The sequence below is a fragment of the Echiichthys vipera genome (assembly GCF_963691815.1).
Source record: "Echiichthys vipera genome assembly, chromosome: 2".
Taxonomy (NCBI): Eukaryota; Metazoa; Chordata; class Actinopteri; order Perciformes; family Trachinidae; genus Echiichthys; species Echiichthys vipera.
This window is the reverse complement of record NC_139827.1, coordinates 962,868-982,867: the sequence shown is the minus strand read 5'-3', so window position 1 is coordinate 982,867 and position 20,000 is coordinate 962,868. Positions and strand designations below refer to the sequence as shown.

Sequence of the window (20,000 nt, the reverse complement as noted above, 5' to 3'; positions counted from 1 at the left end):
CACCCGGAGTACCTGCGTCTGGGCGCCAAGCTGCTGTTCAGGGAGGGCGTCACCAAAGGCATCGGCCACGTCGCCCGCCTGCTGCCCCCCTCCCAGAACCACCACCCGAACAAGAACCAGGACCAGAACCTGAACCTGCAGGACCATTAGAGACGGACTCCGACCGCCACGCGCCGGCGTATTAATCCTCCAGTCCCGGATCTACACTTCTGTGGTCGTCCCGCGCCCGCCGTGCTGTCAGAGCGTCTTCATCGTCTTCATCCTCCTCCTCGCACGCGTTCGTGTCGTCAGTCAAAGCCGGCTGACCGCGGCGGACCCTTAATCTGCGGTTTGATTCCGTCTCCGCGTGCCGGATTAAGTTCTGGAGGATTTGAGGAGGAAGGTTTTCAGAGCGAGGAGATCTTTGACCTGAGGAGCGTCGTCTCGTCCGCACGCCACAGACTCGAACCTGCGGAGAGGAGGATTATCTGCCGCGCTTCCATCACAAACTCATCCCCCGCTGCTGCGCACGCCGCGGGGCGTCTGACCCAGAGTCAGCTACAGATGGAAACGTGCGTCTGAACATTTTGAATGTTTGATACGACTGTTGTTGTTTTTACGTTCGTCGTCGATGAATCCGTGAATCATTCGCCTTAAAAACAAAGATTCAGAAGCAGCTCGACTTTCATCTGATGTGTTCAAATATAATATTAATAAAACAAAGTGAAGTTAAATTCATGTTGTTTCAAAATCTGCTGCGAACAAAAGATGAAAACGTTTAAACAGAAACGTAAAAACACGTGAAACCGGATTAAAACGATGTAAATAAATAAATAAATAAATAAATAAATGTAATCGATCGTCTTTGATCGGATTCGTGTCGACATGAAACGAGATCCACAGAAACGTCTGAATTCATTAAAACATCACTTTAAATATTAATTTTTAAACATTTAGAATCAAAATCATCAAAAATGAACCGGAGACGTACGGAAGCCCTGAAGGGTCGACGTCACACACGTTTGATTTCCTGCATTTTCCCGAGATAACGAGGTCATTTCCTGTTTTTGCTGTCGAGGGTGTGACGCGTGTGTGATCAGTGCTTATGTTTGCATCAAGGAAGACAGACACACGATGCAGGTCACATCATTCTCCTGGTTTTTCGTCCTTTTTTCGCGATAATTTTCAGTTTTTTTGTGATAATTTTCCTGTTTTTTCGCGATGATTTTCCTGTTTTTTCGCGATGATTTTCCTGTTTTTTCGCGATAATTTTCCTGTTTTTTCGGGATTATTTTCCAGTTTTTTCGCGATGATTTTCCTGTTTTTTCGCGATAATTTTCAAGTTTTTTTGTGATTATTTTCAAGTTTTTTCGTGATAATTTTCAAGTTTTTTTGTGATTATTTTCAAGTTTTTTCGTGATAATTTTCAAGTTTTTTCATGATTAATTTCCTGTTTTTCGTGATAAAATTCCTGTTTTTGTGATTATTTTTATAAAACAGAGGAAATAAAGTGTTTGCCTTTCTGACCCTTTAGGGCTCCTGTAGAAATGATAAACGTCGTCAAAACTACATGAAATGATCTGTTGATGATGATTTTCTTTAGTTTCAAACGTTTTCAGCTCATTTGGATCCTTTGGTTCATTTTGTGCTAAAATTAATTAAAGTCTCTAAGTCACTATTTATTTATTTATGGTTTGAATCAAAGAACGCGTTAAATATCAGAACAGACGTGAAACCGTCGCTTTTTCACCGTAACATGATGTAAAAAATGTTTTTGTCTCATAAAATAATCTTTAAATGTGAAATTTTTTATATTAAAGTTTGTTTCTGAAGATCAAGAAAAACTGAGTGACGTGAAAAAACACTCAGACTTCCACCGTCCGGCATCGCTGCGTCGCTGCTGCGTCGCTGCTGCGTCGCTGCTGCGTCGCTGCTGCGTCGCTGCCGCTGCTGCGTCGCTGCGTCGTCGCTGCTGCGTCGCTGCTGCGTCGCTGCTTCGTCGCTGCTGCGTCGCTGCGTCGCTGCGTCTCTGACCCTTAAATCTGTTTCTGAGTGAATGAAGAATATCTGAGGTTCTTCTTCTTCACGTGTTCGGACTCTGTGACTCCAGCTCCAGCATGCTCTGAGTAACTCTGTGACACCGGATACAAGTGTAAAATAACATAATAATAACATTTCCAGTGGTTTTTTTTGTTATTTTCTGGGGTTCTGTGCAATAGTGAAGCTAAATCATGTGGAATGTTCTCTGCACGGCTCCTGTGCAGCGTCTGCACGCGAGCGTCGACTCGGCTCCGCGACGACGAGCGGATTCCTCCGTTTGTTTCCCGACTTTGTCCCTGAACCAATAAAGAAGCTGAAACATTTCCCTTCTGTTGCTTTTTGTCTTTGCTGTCGATGAAAAAGCGTCTCACTGAAGAAACAAGAGATCGTAAAACGTTCACAGGTCGATGTTTGTTTAGTTCGACGGAGCAGGAAGTAGTATTTTGAAAGGGTGTTACATCAGACTTGGAGGAAATGGACCCAGGGTCTTTCTTCAGCAGGAAAAACACATCCAATAAAACACGGGGATAGTTTTTGTTCTGTAACAACTATTAAGGTAGAAATCCAGGAGAGATGCTAACAGCCGGACGTGGCTAACAGTGGTTAGCTCGGGGCAGCACGGTGAAGGCATTCAAAGGTCTTTTTTAACCACTAATGCTGCTGAAAATAACAGCAAACCTCTGCAGCAGCAGGAGAAGAGTCCCTACACACACACACACACACACACACACACACACACACACACACACACACACACACACACACACACACACACACACACACACACACACACACACACACACACACACACACACACACACACACACACACACACACACACACACACACACACACACACACACACACACACACACACACACACACACACACGCGCGCGCGCGCGCGCGAGAAGAGTCCCTACACACAACAAAGCGTCATCAGCGTAGAGAGTGAAGCCAGAGTTTATTAAAAAACACAAAATTAAAGTGAAAGCGACACGTTTTTGGAGCTGACTTCAGCTGATGTGGGCTTTTATTTTGAAAAATGTAATAATAACAAAAAAGTTTCATTCACATTTCAGGAGTTTGTGATTCAATGAAACATGAAACAAAGTCTGTTTGAAACTTAAATGTTAATCTGTAAAAAACGACACAAGGACGGAAATCAAACCGGGTTCCTCCCGAGTGTGACGCAACATTTAAACGTCAACCTCAAACTAACTTCACACGAGTCCGAGTCCGTGTCATCAAACCTGCAAAAACGCACATAACAGAAGAAACCGACACAAAACAACTAAAAATAAATAAAAAGGATGAAAATCTGTACGACACAAACCTTTTAATCTTGTTCTCACGAGTCGCAACTTGTTCGCACAAGTCACTAACTTGTTCGCAAGTCTCTAACTTGTTCGCAAGTCTCTAACTTGTTCGCACAAGTCGCAACTTGTTCGCACGAGTCACTAACTTGTTCGCAAGTCTCTAACTTGTTCGCACAAGTCGCAACTTGTTCGCACAAGTCGCCAACTTGTTCGCACAAGTCGCCAACTTGTTCGCACAAGTCACTAACTTGTCGCACAAGTCACTAACTTGTTCGCACAAGTCACTAACTTGTCGCACAAGTCACTAACTTGTTCGCACAAGTCACTAACTTGTTCGCAAGTCACTAACTTGTTCGCACAAGTCACTAACTTGTTCGCAAGTCTCTAACTTGTTCACACAAGTCGCAACTTGTTCGCACAAGTCGCAACTTGTTCGCACGAGTCACTAACTTGTTCGCAAGTCTCTAACTTGTTCGCACAAGTCGCAACTTGTTCGCACAAGTCGCCAACTTGTTCGCACAAGTCACTAACTTGTCGCACAAGTCACTAACTTGTTCGCACAAGTCACTAACTTGTCGCACAAGTCACTAACTTGTTCGCACAAGTCACTAACTTGTTCGCACAAGTCACTAACTTGTCGCACAAGTCACTAACTTGTTCGCACAAGTCACTAACTTGTTCGCACAAGTCACTAACTTGTCGCACAAGTCACTAACTTGTTCGCACAAGTCACTAACTTGTTCGCACAAGTCACTAACTTGTTCGCACAAGTCACTAACTTGTTCGCACGAGTCGCAACTTGTTCGTAGAGTCACGTAAGTTGTTGTTTTCAGGTCCACGGGCTCCGTACGACGCCACAGTCATGACTCAAACGGCTGCTGTGACAGAATCAAGGAACCTTAGAAATGTTTTAACCATGAGAACAAAAGTAAAGAGAAGTGGCCTCGTGGTCCAAAGGTCACAGGTTCGATTCCGACCTTCAGGACGTTTGAGTTGAACCAGAATAATCTTCACCTTTTGTTTCTGAGTCGTTGGTGAAAGTCAGAGATCTGCTGATGAAAGTCGTCTGTTGTGCTGCGGCTGAAAAGGCGCCCGTGTCACGGCGCTCGGTCCCGTGACGGGTCCGTCCGCCGCGGGTCACGCCAGGCTCCTCCGCCGCGGGTCACGCCAGGCTCCTCCGCCGCGGGTCACGCCAGGCTCCTCTGCCGCGGCCTGATCCTCAGATACAGCTGGGAATCAAACGGGAAAGTTTCTCATTAAAACACTGAGGCTTCGTACGTAAGACTCTTAAACCTGATTACAGCAGATTTAACTGGGAGACACGGCAGAGTGACGGCGGCAGGGTCGGCGGTTCAATTCCCCCAGTGGACGAGGAAGCGGAAATTAGTCACTTTTCAAAGAAATCAGTGACGCTAAGATTTAACACAGAAGAAGAAGAAGAAGAAGAAGAAGAAGAACTAAAGTCTTGACTGAACTTCTTTGCTTCCACTGTTTTAACTGTTAAAGGACTTGAACCCACGCACGTCTGCGCCCCGTTGCCAGCGTCTGCTCCTGGTCTCACAGGTGAACTCACCCCCAGCAGGTTTCGGGGGATGTAGCCCTCGCGGTCGCCACATCTCGCCCACCACCACTCCGTCTCCACCTCGTCGTCCCGCCGCAGCACCGTCATGCAGTCGCCCTCCACGAAGCCCAGCTCGTCGTCCCCCTGAGGCTCGTAGTCCCACAGGGCGTACACCACGCCGCGGTTCATCACGCCCATCTTCTCCTGGACGCCTACACACACCCAGGGAGAACCACTTACAGACGACAGGTCGTAGATCAAACTTAGACCCTGAAACCCCCCCAGGGACCACAGGAGCTCCATGATCCCTGAAACCTTTACGTCGACCTCATTAGAGCTTCTTGAGGGACCCTAAAACCTCCTTGAAGGACCCGGACTCTGCCCTGACAGACTCTTAAACCTCCGTAAGGACGATGAAACTCCCTCAGAGACTCTTAAAGTGTACGCGGAGTCAATGGAACAGCTTAGACCTCATCCATGGTTCTTGAAACCACCTCAAGTGTTCCCCAAATGTCCCTCTAGGCCCCAGAAAACCATCCTCAAAGTCCCTGAAACGTCTTCAGATCATGGGAAGACTTTGGAAGAAGCCTTTTGAAACCTCCTCACGGACCTTGTTGTGGACTCTCTCTGACTCCGTGAGTCCTCTTACCTCACTGAACCTCCTTTTACAGCTCAGACCTGCTGAAAGACCGTCCACTGAACCACTGAACACCCAAAAACCAACCTCCTCACAGACCCTCAGGACTTCCTTGTGGACTCTAAAACCACCTTAAAGTCCTTTCATTAACTCTTAGAATGGAAGGAACCTCCATGGACGCCTTGGACCTGCTAAAAGACCATTTAACCGCATCACACATCCCCAAACACCTCCTCACGTGGTCCTCAAATCGAGGGTCCTGAATCTGAATCCTTGAACATCCCAAAAACCAACCTCGTCACAAACCCTCAGACCTCCTCGTGGCCTAAAGTCTTCTGAAACTAGTTATCTTCCCTAAAGACCCTCCTCAAACCGACTCAAGACCCTATGGACCACCTTAAAGACTTCTAGATTATCTGCATAGTCCCTTAAAACTCCCACAGACCCCCCAAAACCACCTCAGACATCACTGACCTCCTTTAAAAACCCTGGAACCTCTTTAAGTCTTACAGAACTCACTTTGGACCCAACTGGACTCTGGAGCCTCCTCGTGGTCTTCCTGAACTCCTCCGAGGACATCCACAATCAGCCTCAAATGATGGTTCATCACCTGACTGACTACTTGAACCTACCAAAGGGTCCTAAACCCCAATCAGGGACCACCCTAAAATCCACTTAAAGCCCAATAAACCGTATTAAAGAACCCTGGATTTTCCTCATCCTCCCTTAAAACTCCCACAAAGACCCCCCAAACCCAACTGAACTCCTTTCATCACCCTGGAACCTCTTTCAGTCTTACAGAACTCACTTTAGACCCAACTGGACTCTGGAGCCTCCTCGTGGTCTTCCTGACCTCCTCCAAGAACACCCACAATCAGCCTCAAATGGTTCATCACCTGACTGACTACTTGAACCTACCAAAGGGTCCTAAACCCCAATCAGGCCCACCCTAAAATCCACTTAAAGCCCAATAAACGCTTAAAAAACCCTGAATTTTCCGCATACTACCTTAAAACTCCCACAAAGACCCCCCAAACCCACCTCAGACAATCAGCCTGGAACCTCTTTAAGTCTTACAGAGTTCAGGGGTTCAACAAAAACCTCCTCACAAATCCTTAGAACTTCCTTGTTTGCTCTATAACCTTCTCAAACTCTTTGGACCCATTTAACCCAAAAATCCACTTAAAGCCCAATGAACCATCTTAAAGAACCCTGGAGTTTCTACATCCTCCCTTAAAACTCCCACAAAGACCTCATCAGCTCATCTTCACCCAGTTATCCTGGATCAGGTCTCAGGGGCAGCAGCTCCAGCCTCTGGTCCTGGATCAGGTCTCAGGGGCAGCAGCTCCAGCCTCTGATCCTGGATCAGGTCTCAGGGGCAGCAGCTCCAGCCTCTGGTCCTGGATCAGGTCTCAGGAGCAGCAGCTCCAGCCTCTGGTCCTGGATCAGGTCTCAGGGGCAGCAGCTCCAGCCTCTGATCCTGGATCAGGTCTCAGGGGCAGCAGCTCCAGCAGGGACCCCAAACTTCCCTTTCCCGGGCCACATTAAGCAGCTCTAACTGGGGGATCCTGAGGCGTTCCCAGGCCAGTGTGGAGATCTAATCTCTCCACCTGGTCCTGGGTCTTCCCCGAGGCCTCCTCCCAGCTGGACGTGCCTGGAACACCTCCCTAGGGAGGCGCCCAGGGTTCATCCAGACCAGATGATCCTGAACCACCTCAACTGGCTCCTTTCAACACAAAGGAGCAGCGGCTCTACTCCGAGTTCCTCACGGATGCTGACCTCCTTTAAAAACCCTGGAACCTCTTTAAGTCTTACAGAGTTCACTTTGGACCCAACTGGACTCTGGGGCCTCCTTGATCCAAAATCAGCCTCAAATGGTTTATCACCCCATTGACTACTTGAACCTACCAAAGGGTCCCAGAACCCAACCAGGGACCCCCCAGCCTCCCTGTGGAGGTTCTGTTCACTGTTGCGCGTTAGATACCCGCCCTGTTGTCTCACCGTAGAGGAACTGGGAGCACTGGGCGTAGCCGTCCTCCATCTCCTCACATTTGTCGGCGGCCGTCTGCAGGTCGCTGTACGTGGTGGCGAACACTGCCGCCCCCGACTCCACCAGGAACTTACAGACCTGAACGTTGTTGCAGGAGGCGGCGCAGTGGAGGGGGGTCCTGGAGGAGAAGGGTTCAAAAGAAGCGTTCAGACCCAGACATCCGCGTCACCTCCAGGGTTTCATTCAGTCAAACTTTTCAGAGAACGTCGTCTGATGTGAAACGTTTGAAGTTGAAGTTTTGGTTTTGAGCAAACACAGGTTATTGTGCTTAACATCACCTGCGTTATAGATCGTGATAGATTCATAAAGATGAAGAAGCAGAAGCAGAAGAAGAGGAAGAGGAAGAGGAAGAAGATGCAAATGAGCATCTTTGCTGTAATCCGCACTTTTACAGTGATGTGTTGTCATCGTTGTTCATTAACGTGCATCTCTTACAGACTGGATCGTGGTTTTCTGGATGTTGCTCTGCAGATATGAAATGACCTAAATCCGTCATATTTCCCTGCACTCATCACTTAAACTTCTCTTTTTTGATCCTTTGGGACAAACTTCGCAAGGAAATTGAGTTTCCAGCAGTTTAAAAAACACAAGTGAGGTTTAAAACCATACATAATAAGAAAAACAACAAACTCTTAGTAAATAAATACAGGAAGTGAAACATACGGGGTGTGAGGTAGATGTGAGAGGAAAAATCAAACTCACAGAGAGTTCAAAGTTTCAGATCAAACATGTTTGTTTATGACAAATGAGCAGAAAGATTCAATTACTGCACAGAAAAAGAGAAATATAGACGTGTGCAGCGCCGTCCCGTCTTTAATCAACAAGTAAACAAGTAAACAAGGAAACAGCATCGATGTTGTTGTGCCGTCGTGTTCGAACTCACCAGCCGTCGCTGTCGGCGGCGTTTGCGTTGACGCCGTACTGAACCAGGAACTTGACGATCTCTGTGTGACCGGCGCAGACGGCGTTGTGCAGCGCCGTGATGCCCTCGTCGTTGGGCGTGCTGGGGTCGTCCACCTACAGGACGGCGTGCGTACGAAAGGCCATTTACGTCAGTACAAAATAAAGAAATGTGAAATAAAAAGAGAAATAACTTAAACGTCTCTGATGTTTAAAAATGAGGACGGCGTGTGACTCACGTCGTAGATGACCCTCTGGACGAGGTCGTACTCGCCCTCCAGAGACGAGTCCAGCAGCAGCGCCAGAGGGTTGAACTTGACCCGCATGCTGTGGTCGATCCGCTCCGAGCCGGCTTTGCGGAGGATCGACCTTTTACCCTGACAGGAAATGAAGCTTTTCTTTAATCGTTGAGGTGAAGTGACCCTTTAAGAAGCAACGCGTCAACTCATCAACCAGAAAATACGTCCTCCGCAACGTCACACACGGAGAGAAGCGCGTAGATGCTTCATCAAGACCTCCATGTTAGAACCAGTCCCCATAGACCTCCATGTTAAAGTGAACCAATCCCCATAGACCTCCATGTTAAACTGAACCAGTCCCCATAGACCTCCATGTTAAACTGAACCAATCCCCATAGACCTCCATGTTAGAATGAACCAGTCCCCATAGACCTCCATGTTAGAATGAACCAATCCCCATAGACCTCCATGTTAGAATGAACCAGTCCCCATAGACCTCCATGTTAATGAACCAATCCCCATAGACCTCCATGTTAAATGAACCAATCCCCATAGACCTCCATGTTAAATGAACCAATCCCCATAGACCTCCATGTTAAACGAGTCAACACTCACCGGGGGCACCGTGACCTGTCCTGTGACCTCCGGCGGCTGCAGTTCGTGGGCGTCCTCTCCCTGATCCCCCTCGCCAAAGGTCGGGTAAGGAGGGGGCGGGTAGGGGGGGAACTCATCGGCGAAGAAGTCTTGGGGGACGGAGGCGGACGGACACACGTCCTCCTCTTCCTCCTCTGGCGGGGGGGGCAGAGAGCAGCAGGAGGCGGGGTCAGGGATGGGGGAGCGCGGCGGCAGAGGGGGCGGGGTCAGGCTGTCCTCCGGGCTGTTCTCATCGAGCAGCTCGTTGTCGTCGCCCCCGGACATCACGGCGCCGCCCCTCCCGTCCTCGTGAGGCTGAACGCACAACCCGGCTGGACCGACCGTCTCCATGGGGATGGTTTCCATGGCGGCCAGAGTGGTTTTCTGGTAGAGCAGCTTCTGGATGTTGGGACCCGTCGGGCCCTCGGGCTCCGTGATGGAGCTGCGTTTCTTCAGGGGCCGGGGGGCGTGGTGCAGCCGGCGCCGCAGGGCCTCCAGGTCGGCGTCGCTGGGGTTCCTGTGAGGGTTGGACAGGAAGGGGAGGAGCTTGGTGGGGCTGAGCGGTCGCGGGGGTCCGCCGCGTTCTGCCGCCTCTGTTCCGACGCCTTCGCCGCCATCGACCTCGCTCCCGTCGGACACACAGCACCCAGAGGTCGTGACGTCTGAGGCGACAGGCTGCTGCCCGCCGCAGGCTGCGAGCACGGGTTTCCCATAAACTGTGAGGAGGAGACGTGACAGTTATTAAATATTTGATACCACGGCTCGATTTGTTCGTCCGTCTGTCGGCAGCATTACAGAAAAACCACAGGTCCGATTCTCAGGGGACGTGGTGGACCAGTGGGACATGGGACATAAACAGTCAGAGTAACAGGAGTCGTAACAGTAACCGTGGTGGTGGCCGTGGCGGTGGCGGTGCGTTACCTCTGGGCTGGCTGCGGGGCAGGGTGCCCTGGCCGCCCGGCTGGTAGCCCTTCCCCTGCTGGGTGTACATGGAGTAGATGGACGAGGCCGCCACGGTCTGAGGCTTCTGCAGCACGGGGGGCGGAGCCTCCGAGAGGTCGGGGGTGTACGGACGTACGGCGGCCGCCGGGGGACTCTCCTGCTTGTTGGGCAGAGGGAGTGTGTGGCTGTGGCTGGAGAGGACCCCCGGGGCCCTGAGGTGGCCCCCCACCGGACGCACCTTGCCGGGGAAGGTCCCGGTGCTGTAGGGGGGCTTGGAGAAGGTTGGCGGGCCAGACGAGCAGAACGGTTTGGGCTTACTGGGAACCGGAGGTGGCGCCGCCATCTTGGGCAGACCTTTACCAGAAGCCTAAAGGTGAAACATCACATGCAGGTGGTCAGAGGTGGAAGGAGCCAAAAACACAGGAAGTGAGAGTCTGTTGGTACCTGATTGTCCCTGAGCAGGTTCTCTGTGATGTGATTGGTCCGTGAGGGGACGGGGGGCGGGATGTCCGACCCAGAGAACGCCTTCTGTTCTGTGAGGGTCTTAGCGCCTACGAGAGGGATCAGAGGGGCGTCATTATCAACAGCAACGCTTCAACTGAGCGGAGTTTTATGGTCGTCCTTAACACTCGAACGAAAAAACAGTTATTCGACTTCACTTTGTCCGTTTGTGAAGATTTCTCCTAAACTCAGCAAACGTTAGCATTAGCATTAGCTACTGCCTCATATTCATATTTAAGCATAACATTTCAGAAAACAGAAAAACATAATTGTCTTAATTGTCTTTAAAACTCACATACAGGAAGTCATTCGTTGAATCAATAGTGTCGTTGAACGCACCGACAAAACAGACGCCGCTGGAAACAACATCATGATGAAATCTGCTCTGACCAGCTGTAGAAGAAGAACTTAGATCCTGTACCGCAGGAAACGTTTGGTCTTGATACTACGACTTTTATTCTGAAATACCATGACTTTTATTCTGAAATACCACAACTTTTATTCTGAAATACTACGACTTTTAGTCTGAAATACTACGACTTTTAGTCTGAAATACTACGACTTTTGGTCTCGACTTTGGGAAAAAAACTTTATTAAGCTGAAAGAAGGAGAATTTTCTGAACACGTGAAGAAACACTTCCTCCTTCAGTTCGTCACAAACATTCAACACCAGCTCATCTGCAGATACGTGGTTTTCACCGGACGGGAAGATCCTGAGAAACTGTCGTCTGAATAAAAACTAAAGCTGTCGAACGATAAAATACTGGTAGCACAACATCTCCTCTGTACGCAGGTATCAGAACATGGAAATACTCCAGTAACGTACCTCAGATTGAGACTTAAGTACCGCACCGGGGTGACTGTTCTTCTCTGGGTCGCACTGACCTGAGTTGTGGCCGCTGAGGCTGGACATGCGCGGCAGCGTGGAGGCGTGGCTGTAACCTCCACCGGACTCGAACGAGCTGCTCCAGTCGGAGAGTTTGGTGATTTTTGAGGAGGTGAAACCTGAGCAGAGAAACACGCTGAGTTCACGTGCGTCCTCCCTTTCAACCAACGTTCAGAGAACCTTCCGGCTCCTCACCTGAGGCGGGTTTGACCGGTCTGGGCGGCGGCTTCAGGGACGAGTCTGGCATGGGCAAGGTGGCGGTGCCGTCCGGGTACGCCGGCTTCACCAGAACCTCGTTGCGGGGCGGCACCGAAGGCCCCTGAGAGCTCGTCGTGGAGGACGACTGGATGTACGGCCCCACTGCCGCCACTCTGGAGCCTGCGCCGTGCTGAGGCGCCGCGCCGTCTGACGCCACCTGGAGGAAGGAAAGGAAGACGGCGTTCGCTTCATACTCTGGGTTCTTTAAGCGAATCTCTGCAGACACGACATGTAAAAAGTCCAGCTGGTTAGTTTGGCGTGTGCTCACCGGCGGGTTCTCCTTCTGCTGCAGCGCCGCCTTCTTCTTCCAGAGCCGCTGTCGGAGCTCGGCCAGACGCCGGTCCATCGCTGCCGCCTCCAGGTTCCTCTTGTTCAGGCTGTCTCTCTGCTGCTGCAGCCGGCCGCTCTGATCCTGGTTCAGCTTGTTCCTCAGCTGGAGGTCGAGGACAAACAGACGTGAAGGGACGAAGCTAACATTGCTAACAAAGCTAACAAGTCCACGTTAGCTGGTTGGGACGGCCATTTTGAGCCTCACGCAACAATAAGGTCTGAATCCAGTTAATTTATAAGATAATAAACATTATTAAAGTTTCAACGGCCTTACGCTCCGTTGCTTCTAGTCACGTTATGTTGCTTGAACCGCGTGACCAGGGCCGGAACATTCAACTCGTGAACCAATGAGAGCCGGTCTGGGAGCGATGGACAGTCTAAAGCAGGGGGGGGGGGGGATTGCGGTCCTGGAGGGCCCCTGTCCTGCAGGTTTTAGTTTCTCTCTGCTCCGACACACCTGAGTCTGATGATGAGCTCGTTATTAAGCAGCTGAAGCTCACAGGTGTGAAAGTGGTTAGACTCAGGAGTGTTAGAGCGGGAGACACAGGGGCACTGGGCGGCCCTGCTCTAAGGCCTGAACCAGGGGCCGCCTCAGCAACACTCTGAACCAATCACAACCACCCAGTGAACTTTACTGCAGTATAAAGCCTCTGTGAAAGGGGGGGGGGGGCTCTGGCTCTCTCTGCCTTGTTGGTCGCAGCAGCAGCAGTTTGGCTGAGAGGACGACGGTTGTTTCTGACCCCACAGAGAGTCTTTGCTGTTTTTATAATAAACTTTTTTAACTTTAAGAAGTGTTCTGGCTTTCCCTGAGTAACGAACACGACTCTAGCTAACGTTAGCTTTGTTGTTAAGGTGCAACCAGACATTTTTCAACGACCACAATGTTCCAGTGAAGTGCGATGAAGTGAAAACCGACTGTGAGAGGGTCGAAGTCCTGAGACTGACTCAGAAAACACCCAAAACAAGCTCATTTGGTCTATATTAATGCTCACAGTTGCCGTGGATACGCATCACTAAACCTCTAAATACCCAAAGTAACCGTCGGCCATTTTGGAGATGAAGTCCCACCTGCAGCTCCTTGTAGAGGCGCTCCAGCTCCGCTGTGGAGGAGCTGCTGTGATGATGGTGAGGAGGAGGCGGAGGCTCCAGCCTGCTGCTCCTCAGCGCCTCCAGCTGGTCGCTCAGCTCCTCCACCCGCGACACGGCGAGCAGCAGCTCCCTCTGCTTCTGCTGGAACAGACCCGTCATCTGCTCGATCTCCTCCACTGGGACAGAGAGAGGAGGGCAAAGGTATTTAAAAAGCACTCTGAACGACCTTCTGTCGCTGAATCTGTGCGTCACACTGACCCAGTTTGCTGTTGCTGAGGCGCTTCTGCTCCACCTGCCCCCTGATGGCCCGGACCCGCCTCAGTTTGGCCTCCTGGTTCTGAGCGTTCTCTCTGAGCTGCTGCAGCCGCTCCTGTTCAGACGTCTCCTGATGCTGCTGCCGCTGATCCTGCAGCTTCAGGAACCGCAGACGCTGCTCCTGCAAACACGCTCCGTCAGTACGCATGTTTCACACGAATACTAGCATTAGCACTATTATTATTATTAGCAGTATCATTAGCATTTGCGGTATTGTTAGCATTAGCATTATCATTACCCCTAGCCTTAGCTGTATCATTAGCATTATCCTTAACAGTATCATTAGCAGTATCATTAGCATTAGCTGTATCATTAGCATTATCCTTAACAGTATCATTAGCAGTATCACTATTATTAGCAGTATCATTAGCATTAGCCTTAAGAGCATCATTAGCAGTATCATTAGCATCATCATTATTATTAGCAGTATCATTAGCATTAGCAGTACCATTAGCATAATCATTATTATTATCATTATTATTATCATTAGCCTTAGCTTTATCATTAGCATGTTGAGTGTTTCGTACTTTGGATGCTAACAGCTGCTGCTGAGCGTTGATCTGCTGCTGCTGTCGAGTCGCCAGATCCTGCAGGTCGCTCAGCGTCAGGAGAGGATCTGAGATCTGACACACGCATGCACACGAACACACAGAGTTAATAGTTGATTAATATAGTAATATATATATATATATATATATATATATATATATATATATATATATATATATTAATAGCATTTGCAGCTCTACTCTGTTGCTGTGAAAGCGTCTCACCCCGTTCTCCAGACACGTTTTCACCTGGTTCCTCTTCATCCTCTGATCTGCAGCTCTGGATCCACCTGGACAGGAAAACACCGTCAGTGTCCGTGATGCTGCAACGTTTGAGCTACGACCAATCACAGCAACTAAACGTGACCTACGACCAATCACAGCAACTAAACATGACCAACGACCAATCACAGCAACTAAACGTGACCTACAACCAATCACAGCAACTAAACATGACCAACAACCAATCACAGCAACTAAACATGACCAACAACCAATCACAGCAACTAAACATGACCTACGACCAATCACAGCAACTAAACATGACCTACGACCAATCACAGCAACTAAACATGACCTACGACCAATCACAGCAACTAAACATGACCTACAACCAATCACAGCAACTAAACATGACCAACAACCAATCACAGCAACTAAACATGACCTACGACCAATCACAGCAACTAAACATGACCTACGACCAATCACAGCAACTAAACATGACCAACGACCAATCACAGCAACTAAACATGACCTACAACCAATCACAGCAACTAAACATGACCAACAACCAATCACAGCAACTAAACATGACCTACGACCAATCACAGCAACTAAACATGACCTACGACCAATCACAGCAACTAAACATGACCTACAACCAATCACAGCAACTAAACATGACCTACAACCAATCACAGCAACTAAACATGACCTACGACCAATCACAGCAACTAAACATGACCTACGACCAATCACAGCAACTAAACATGACCTACAACCAATCACAGCAACTAAACATGACCAACGACCAATCACAGCAACTAAACATGACCAACAACCAATCACAGCAACTAAACATGACCTACGACCAATCACAGCAACTAAACATGACCAACGACCAATCACAGCAACTAAACATGACCTACGACCAATCACAGCAACTAAACATGACCTACGACCAATCACAGCAACTAAACATGACCTACAACCAATCACAGCAACTAAACATGACCTACGACCAATCACAGCAACTAAACATGACCTACGACCAATCACAGCAACTAAACATGACCTACAACCAATCACAGCAACTAAACATGACCTACAACCAATCACAGCAACTAAACATGACCTACAACCAATCACAGCAACTAAACATGACCAACAACCAATCACAGCAACTAAACATGACCTACAACCAATCACAGCAACTAAACATGACCAACGACCAATCACAGCAACTAAACATGACCTACGACCAATCACAGCAACTAAACATGACCAACGACCAATCACAGCAACTAAACATGACCTACAACCAATCACAGCAACTAAACATGACCTACAACCAATCACAGCAACTAAACATGACCTACGACCAATCACAGCAACTAAACATGACCTACAACCAATCACAGCAACTAAACATGACCAACAACCAATCACAGCAACTAAACATGACCTTCAACCAATCACAGCAACTAAACATGACCTACGACCAATCACAGCAACTAAACATGACCTACGACCAATCACAGCAACTAAACATGACCTACAACCAATCACAGCAACTAAACATGACCTACGACCAATCACAGCAACTAAACATGACCTACAACCAATCACAGCAACTAAACATGACTTACGACCAATCACAGCAACTAAACATGACCTACAACCAATCACAGCAACTAAACATGACCTACAACCAATCACAGCAACTAAACATGACCTACAACCAATCACAGCAACTAAACATGACCTACAACCAATCACAGCAACTAAACATGACCTACAACCAATCACAGCAACTAAACATGACCTACAACCAATCACAGCAACTAAACATGACCAACGACCAATCACAGCAACTAAACATGACCTACAACCAATCACAGCAACTAAACATGACCTACAACCAATCACAGCAACTAAAGGGGACCAACAGAAGATTTAACCAGAAGCCCTTGGGGTTTAGAGAGAGGCACAGACAGGAAGTGAGACAGGAAGTGAAGGATAAAGGACACGTGAGGCTCATGAGGGGATTTCCTCGTTCATACAACAGAAAAAAACCCAATTCCTGGAAAAACCCCCGTGAGTCCAGCAGCTGCAGACTCGGCCTAAGCTGATTAGAGTCACTGGAGTCCCTGGACCCGCGTCAGGACCGCCACAAAAACAACTGGATTACTGCGGCGGCCCTCTGACAGCCAGCCGCACCCCCAGCACCCGGGTTCTGCTGGAGACCCAGGTTCTCCTGGAGACCGGGACCCAGAGGGAGATCCTCTGACGAGCACTTGGTAAAAGTTCCCGGCTGCCGACTGAGAACGAAGCAGTTTCTGTTTCTGAGTCTCTACAGACCAGACCAGATTAAACCAGACCACATAGGACCAGACCAGACCAGACCAGACCAGACCAGGCCAACTGTAAACCTGAACCCGCAGAGTTAAAACAGCCAAAGGTTCTTAGAAACATTGAGTCCAGCAGACGTGTCCCCCCTCCTGTTCCTGGTGGAGGACTTTGGAGCCCCCCTGTGTGTGGAGGTGTCTCTTACCGGACTCCCGTCCTGGATCCCTCTGGTGACGCAGGAGGTAACGGACCTCCCCCCTCTGCTGCCCCCATCGCTGCAGCACCTCCAGCATCCGCTCGCCCTCTCCGACTACGTGTTCTGATCGGCCAAGGACCAGAGAGGAGAGACTTTTAGTTTTATTATTATTATTATAATTATTAATTTTATTGATCAAAAAGTGGGACATGAACGGCCGCCACCCGTGAAAGGATCTCTGCTCGCATGTTGTGTTTGAATAAATGTGGTTTTGTTTGAAAATGTAAACGTTTTATTTTTAATTTGTTTTAAAAATCTGAAAAGTTTCGTTTGGTCCTACGTAAAACGCCGTAATCACACGACGGCGTTTCAGGATTTTCTGATGAATCTGTTTTTTACGTTTGTTTCAGTGAAATCAGAAAAACGTCTCCAGACGACCGCGCTGAAAAAGTGCCGACACAGCGTCACAGAACTCACCGGAGCCTCTCCACAGCTCGGCCAGGTGGCAGTCGGCCTCGCCCGGCTCCTTGCAGAGCTCCACCACGTCCCTGCACAGCGTCTCCGGCGTGACGGGGACCTCGCTGAAGTGCTGCTCGCTGTTGCTGAGGTACACGGTGAGGAACATCTGAAACACAGCAGACGAGACGAGACGGGCTTTAATTCACGTCTCCAGACAAAAACGAAGTCGTTCAGAGACGTTTCAGCTCCAAAGGCTCCGTTCTTTAACCGTTTCTGCACAAATCGATGTAAAAGCAGATGGACTCGAACAGCAGCGTGGACGTGACGCACTCTTCACCTGTGAGGAAGCTTATTTAAGACTCTAATAGATATATTTGGACATAACTCCCATGATGCACTGGGCCATCTGCTACTCCAGCAGGGTGTCAGGCCCAGAGCCAGATCCCCTCCCACAGCCCACAGCCTCCAGCCCTACGGCCTGCACGGAGGCAGCGTTCCCCAGCCCTGCAGCCTGCACGGAGGCAGCGTTCCCCAGCCCTGCAGCCTGCACAGAGGCAGCGTTCCCCAGCCCTGCAGCCTGCACAGAGGCAGCGTTCCCCAGCCCTGCACAGAGGCAGCGTTCCCCAGCCCTGCACAGAGGCAGCGTTCCCCAGCCCTGCACAGAGGCAGCGTTCCCCAGCCCTGCAGCCTGCACAGAGGCAGCGTTCCCCAGCCCTGCAGCCTGCACAGAGGCAGCGATCCCCAGCCCTGCAGCCTGCAGAGAGGCAGCGTTCCCCAGCCCTCCTTTATCCCTAGGAGGCTGGTGCGGAGCCACGCGGCGCTCTGAGGCTCATCGGACGCTACTGAGCTGCGTGAACGCGTTTCTCCGTGGAGCTGCTCGTAGGATTAAGTTCTTTCTTCCCATTTCGTTTGGAGGCAGCAGATCAAGTCAAACATCACAGAGAGAAGTGGGATGGGGTTCACAGAGTCGGCATCAAACAGCCGAGCGTGTGAAACAGCAGCGGGGGTTCTGGGTATTTGGGACTTTTTTTAAAAAGGGAATATTCACTTTGACCGTCACAGTCGACTCAGAGCTGCAGAGTGAAATGAACCTTCGACGTGAGTTATGGTGTGCAGAGGTGGCTCATGGGAGATTTATCACGTCACAGTATTTCAGACGCCGAGGTCTCTCCAGCGTGCTCTGGGTCCGGCGTGCTCCGGGTCCGGCGTGCTCCGGGTCCGGTGTTCTCTAGCCCGCAGACTCTGGACGTGCCCTATAAAAACCTCTAACGCCCAGAAAGACCCTGATCAGATGACCCGCCTCAGCCGGCCCCTCTCTACACCAGCGCCCTCCTGATGTCTGAGCTCCACGCCCCCGACACACCACACCGAGATCCACCAACTCTGACAAACTAACGGAAAGACCCGTCTGGTTCTGTGTCACGCACGGTCGGCCCTCGTCGGCTTGATTTCGGCTGATTCAGCGCGGTGAACGGTCGTCGGTGAGAGAAGTGACTGTGATCGGCTCGAGAAGGGAAACAGGAAGTGAGGAGAGTAAACGTTGACTTGGGGGGGGGGGGGGGGGCGTCGTCTCTGAGTCCTGAAACCCTGCGGAGGGAACTCTGTGCCTCTTGTATCCGCGGCCTCGTTCTTTCAGTGAAGATCGCGTGTAGTCGATCTTCTGGCTCAGCTCACGTTTCACCGCGGCGGTCCGACACAACGGACGCATCGCTGCTGTTTACCCTCGTGATTGAGACCCTGAGATACTTAAACCAGGTAAACGAGGGAGTGACTCTCAGCGCGACCGCTCCACGCTTTATAAAGCGGTCCGGTGCGAGCGAGCTGGCGGTCCAGGGTCCGATGAGGCCGACAGAACCTGCATCGTGTTTCAAACCCAAGACCCTCAGAGACGAAGAGGAGGTAGCCGCCCTACATTCGCCTCTGAGGGAGAAACTGGAGCACCGCTACCGTGCTTCAGGTTCATGCAGATGAAGTGGGTCAACGCCGTCAGTCACCGACACACGAGTGCGACCGGAGGAAACGCAGCGGCCAATCAGAGACGAGAGACGAGAGGCTGTCGGCCCCTCGGGACGACAACAGGGCGGGGGGGGGGGGGGGGGGGGGGGGTGAGCGAGGGGCCCAAAGAACCTCGATACGTCCTGAGAACAGACTGAAGAAAGTGAAAATAGATGCAAAACCAGCACAAAAAGATGCAAAATGAGTAAAAATAGATGCAAAACCACCACAAAAAGAACTAAACAGTTAAAAATGGAGGTAAAATTAATTTTGTTGTCTTGTTTTTACGTAAACGTTTATTATTGTTTATGATTTTCATGTGAACTGTTGTTTACAGTGTATGCATTAGACTGTGTGTGTGTGTGTGTGTGTGTGTGTGTGTGTGTGTGTGTGTGTGTGTGTGTGTGTGTGTGTGTGTGTGTGTGTGTGTGTGTGTGTGTGCAGACCTCGTTAAACTCTTAATCCAGTCAGGAATTAGCGCAGCGTCACTTTAATCCCACAGCAGCTTTTCTGCTGCGTGAGAGTTAATGAACAACAGCTTCACCACAAATAA

At 49.8% G+C, this 20,000-nt stretch overlaps 2 protein-coding genes across 2 annotated transcripts in view; one reads left to right on the top strand and one right to left on the bottom strand.

Moving 5' to 3' along the window:
* gtpbp2b (GTP binding protein 2b) overlaps positions 1 to 212 on the top strand; it is a gene marked incomplete at its 5' end in the record, with an annotated part of 13,156 nt that extends 12,944 nt beyond the window's left edge. Inside the window, one exon of the mRNA XM_083932779.1 lies at positions 1 to 212. This exon is cut by the window's left edge and continues 51 nt beyond it. Within this exon, the coding sequence (XP_083788905.1) occupies positions 1 to 150 (150 nt within the window). The 3' untranslated portion in view covers positions 151 to 212.
* A 4,312-nt stretch (positions 213 to 4,524) lies between these two features.
* The window catches only part of tp53bp2b (tumor protein p53 binding protein, 2b), a gene marked incomplete at its 3' end in the record, with an annotated part of 21,566 nt that continues 6,090 nt past the window's right edge, over positions 4,525 to 20,000 (bottom strand). Inside the window, exons 2-18 of the mRNA XM_083932708.1 lie at positions 17,471 to 17,618; positions 17,003 to 17,116; positions 14,452 to 14,516; positions 14,206 to 14,301; positions 13,622 to 13,799; positions 13,343 to 13,539; positions 12,213 to 12,377; positions 11,882 to 12,101; positions 11,686 to 11,805; positions 10,744 to 10,850; positions 10,279 to 10,666; positions 9,340 to 10,073; positions 8,725 to 8,862; positions 8,469 to 8,602; positions 7,537 to 7,703; positions 4,911 to 5,110; positions 4,525 to 4,566 (exon numbers count right to left, since the gene is read on the bottom strand). Coding sequence (XP_083788834.1) covers positions 4,525 to 4,566; positions 4,911 to 5,110; positions 7,537 to 7,703; positions 8,469 to 8,602; positions 8,725 to 8,862; positions 9,340 to 10,073; positions 10,279 to 10,666; positions 10,744 to 10,850; positions 11,686 to 11,805; positions 11,882 to 12,101; positions 12,213 to 12,377; positions 13,343 to 13,539; positions 13,622 to 13,799; positions 14,206 to 14,301; positions 14,452 to 14,516; positions 17,003 to 17,116; positions 17,471 to 17,618 — 3,213 coding nt within the window. The remainder of the gene's footprint in view (positions 4,567 to 4,910; positions 5,111 to 7,536; positions 7,704 to 8,468; positions 8,603 to 8,724; positions 8,863 to 9,339; positions 10,074 to 10,278; positions 10,667 to 10,743; positions 10,851 to 11,685; positions 11,806 to 11,881; positions 12,102 to 12,212; positions 12,378 to 13,342; positions 13,540 to 13,621; positions 13,800 to 14,205; positions 14,302 to 14,451; positions 14,517 to 17,002; positions 17,117 to 17,470; positions 17,619 to 20,000) is intronic.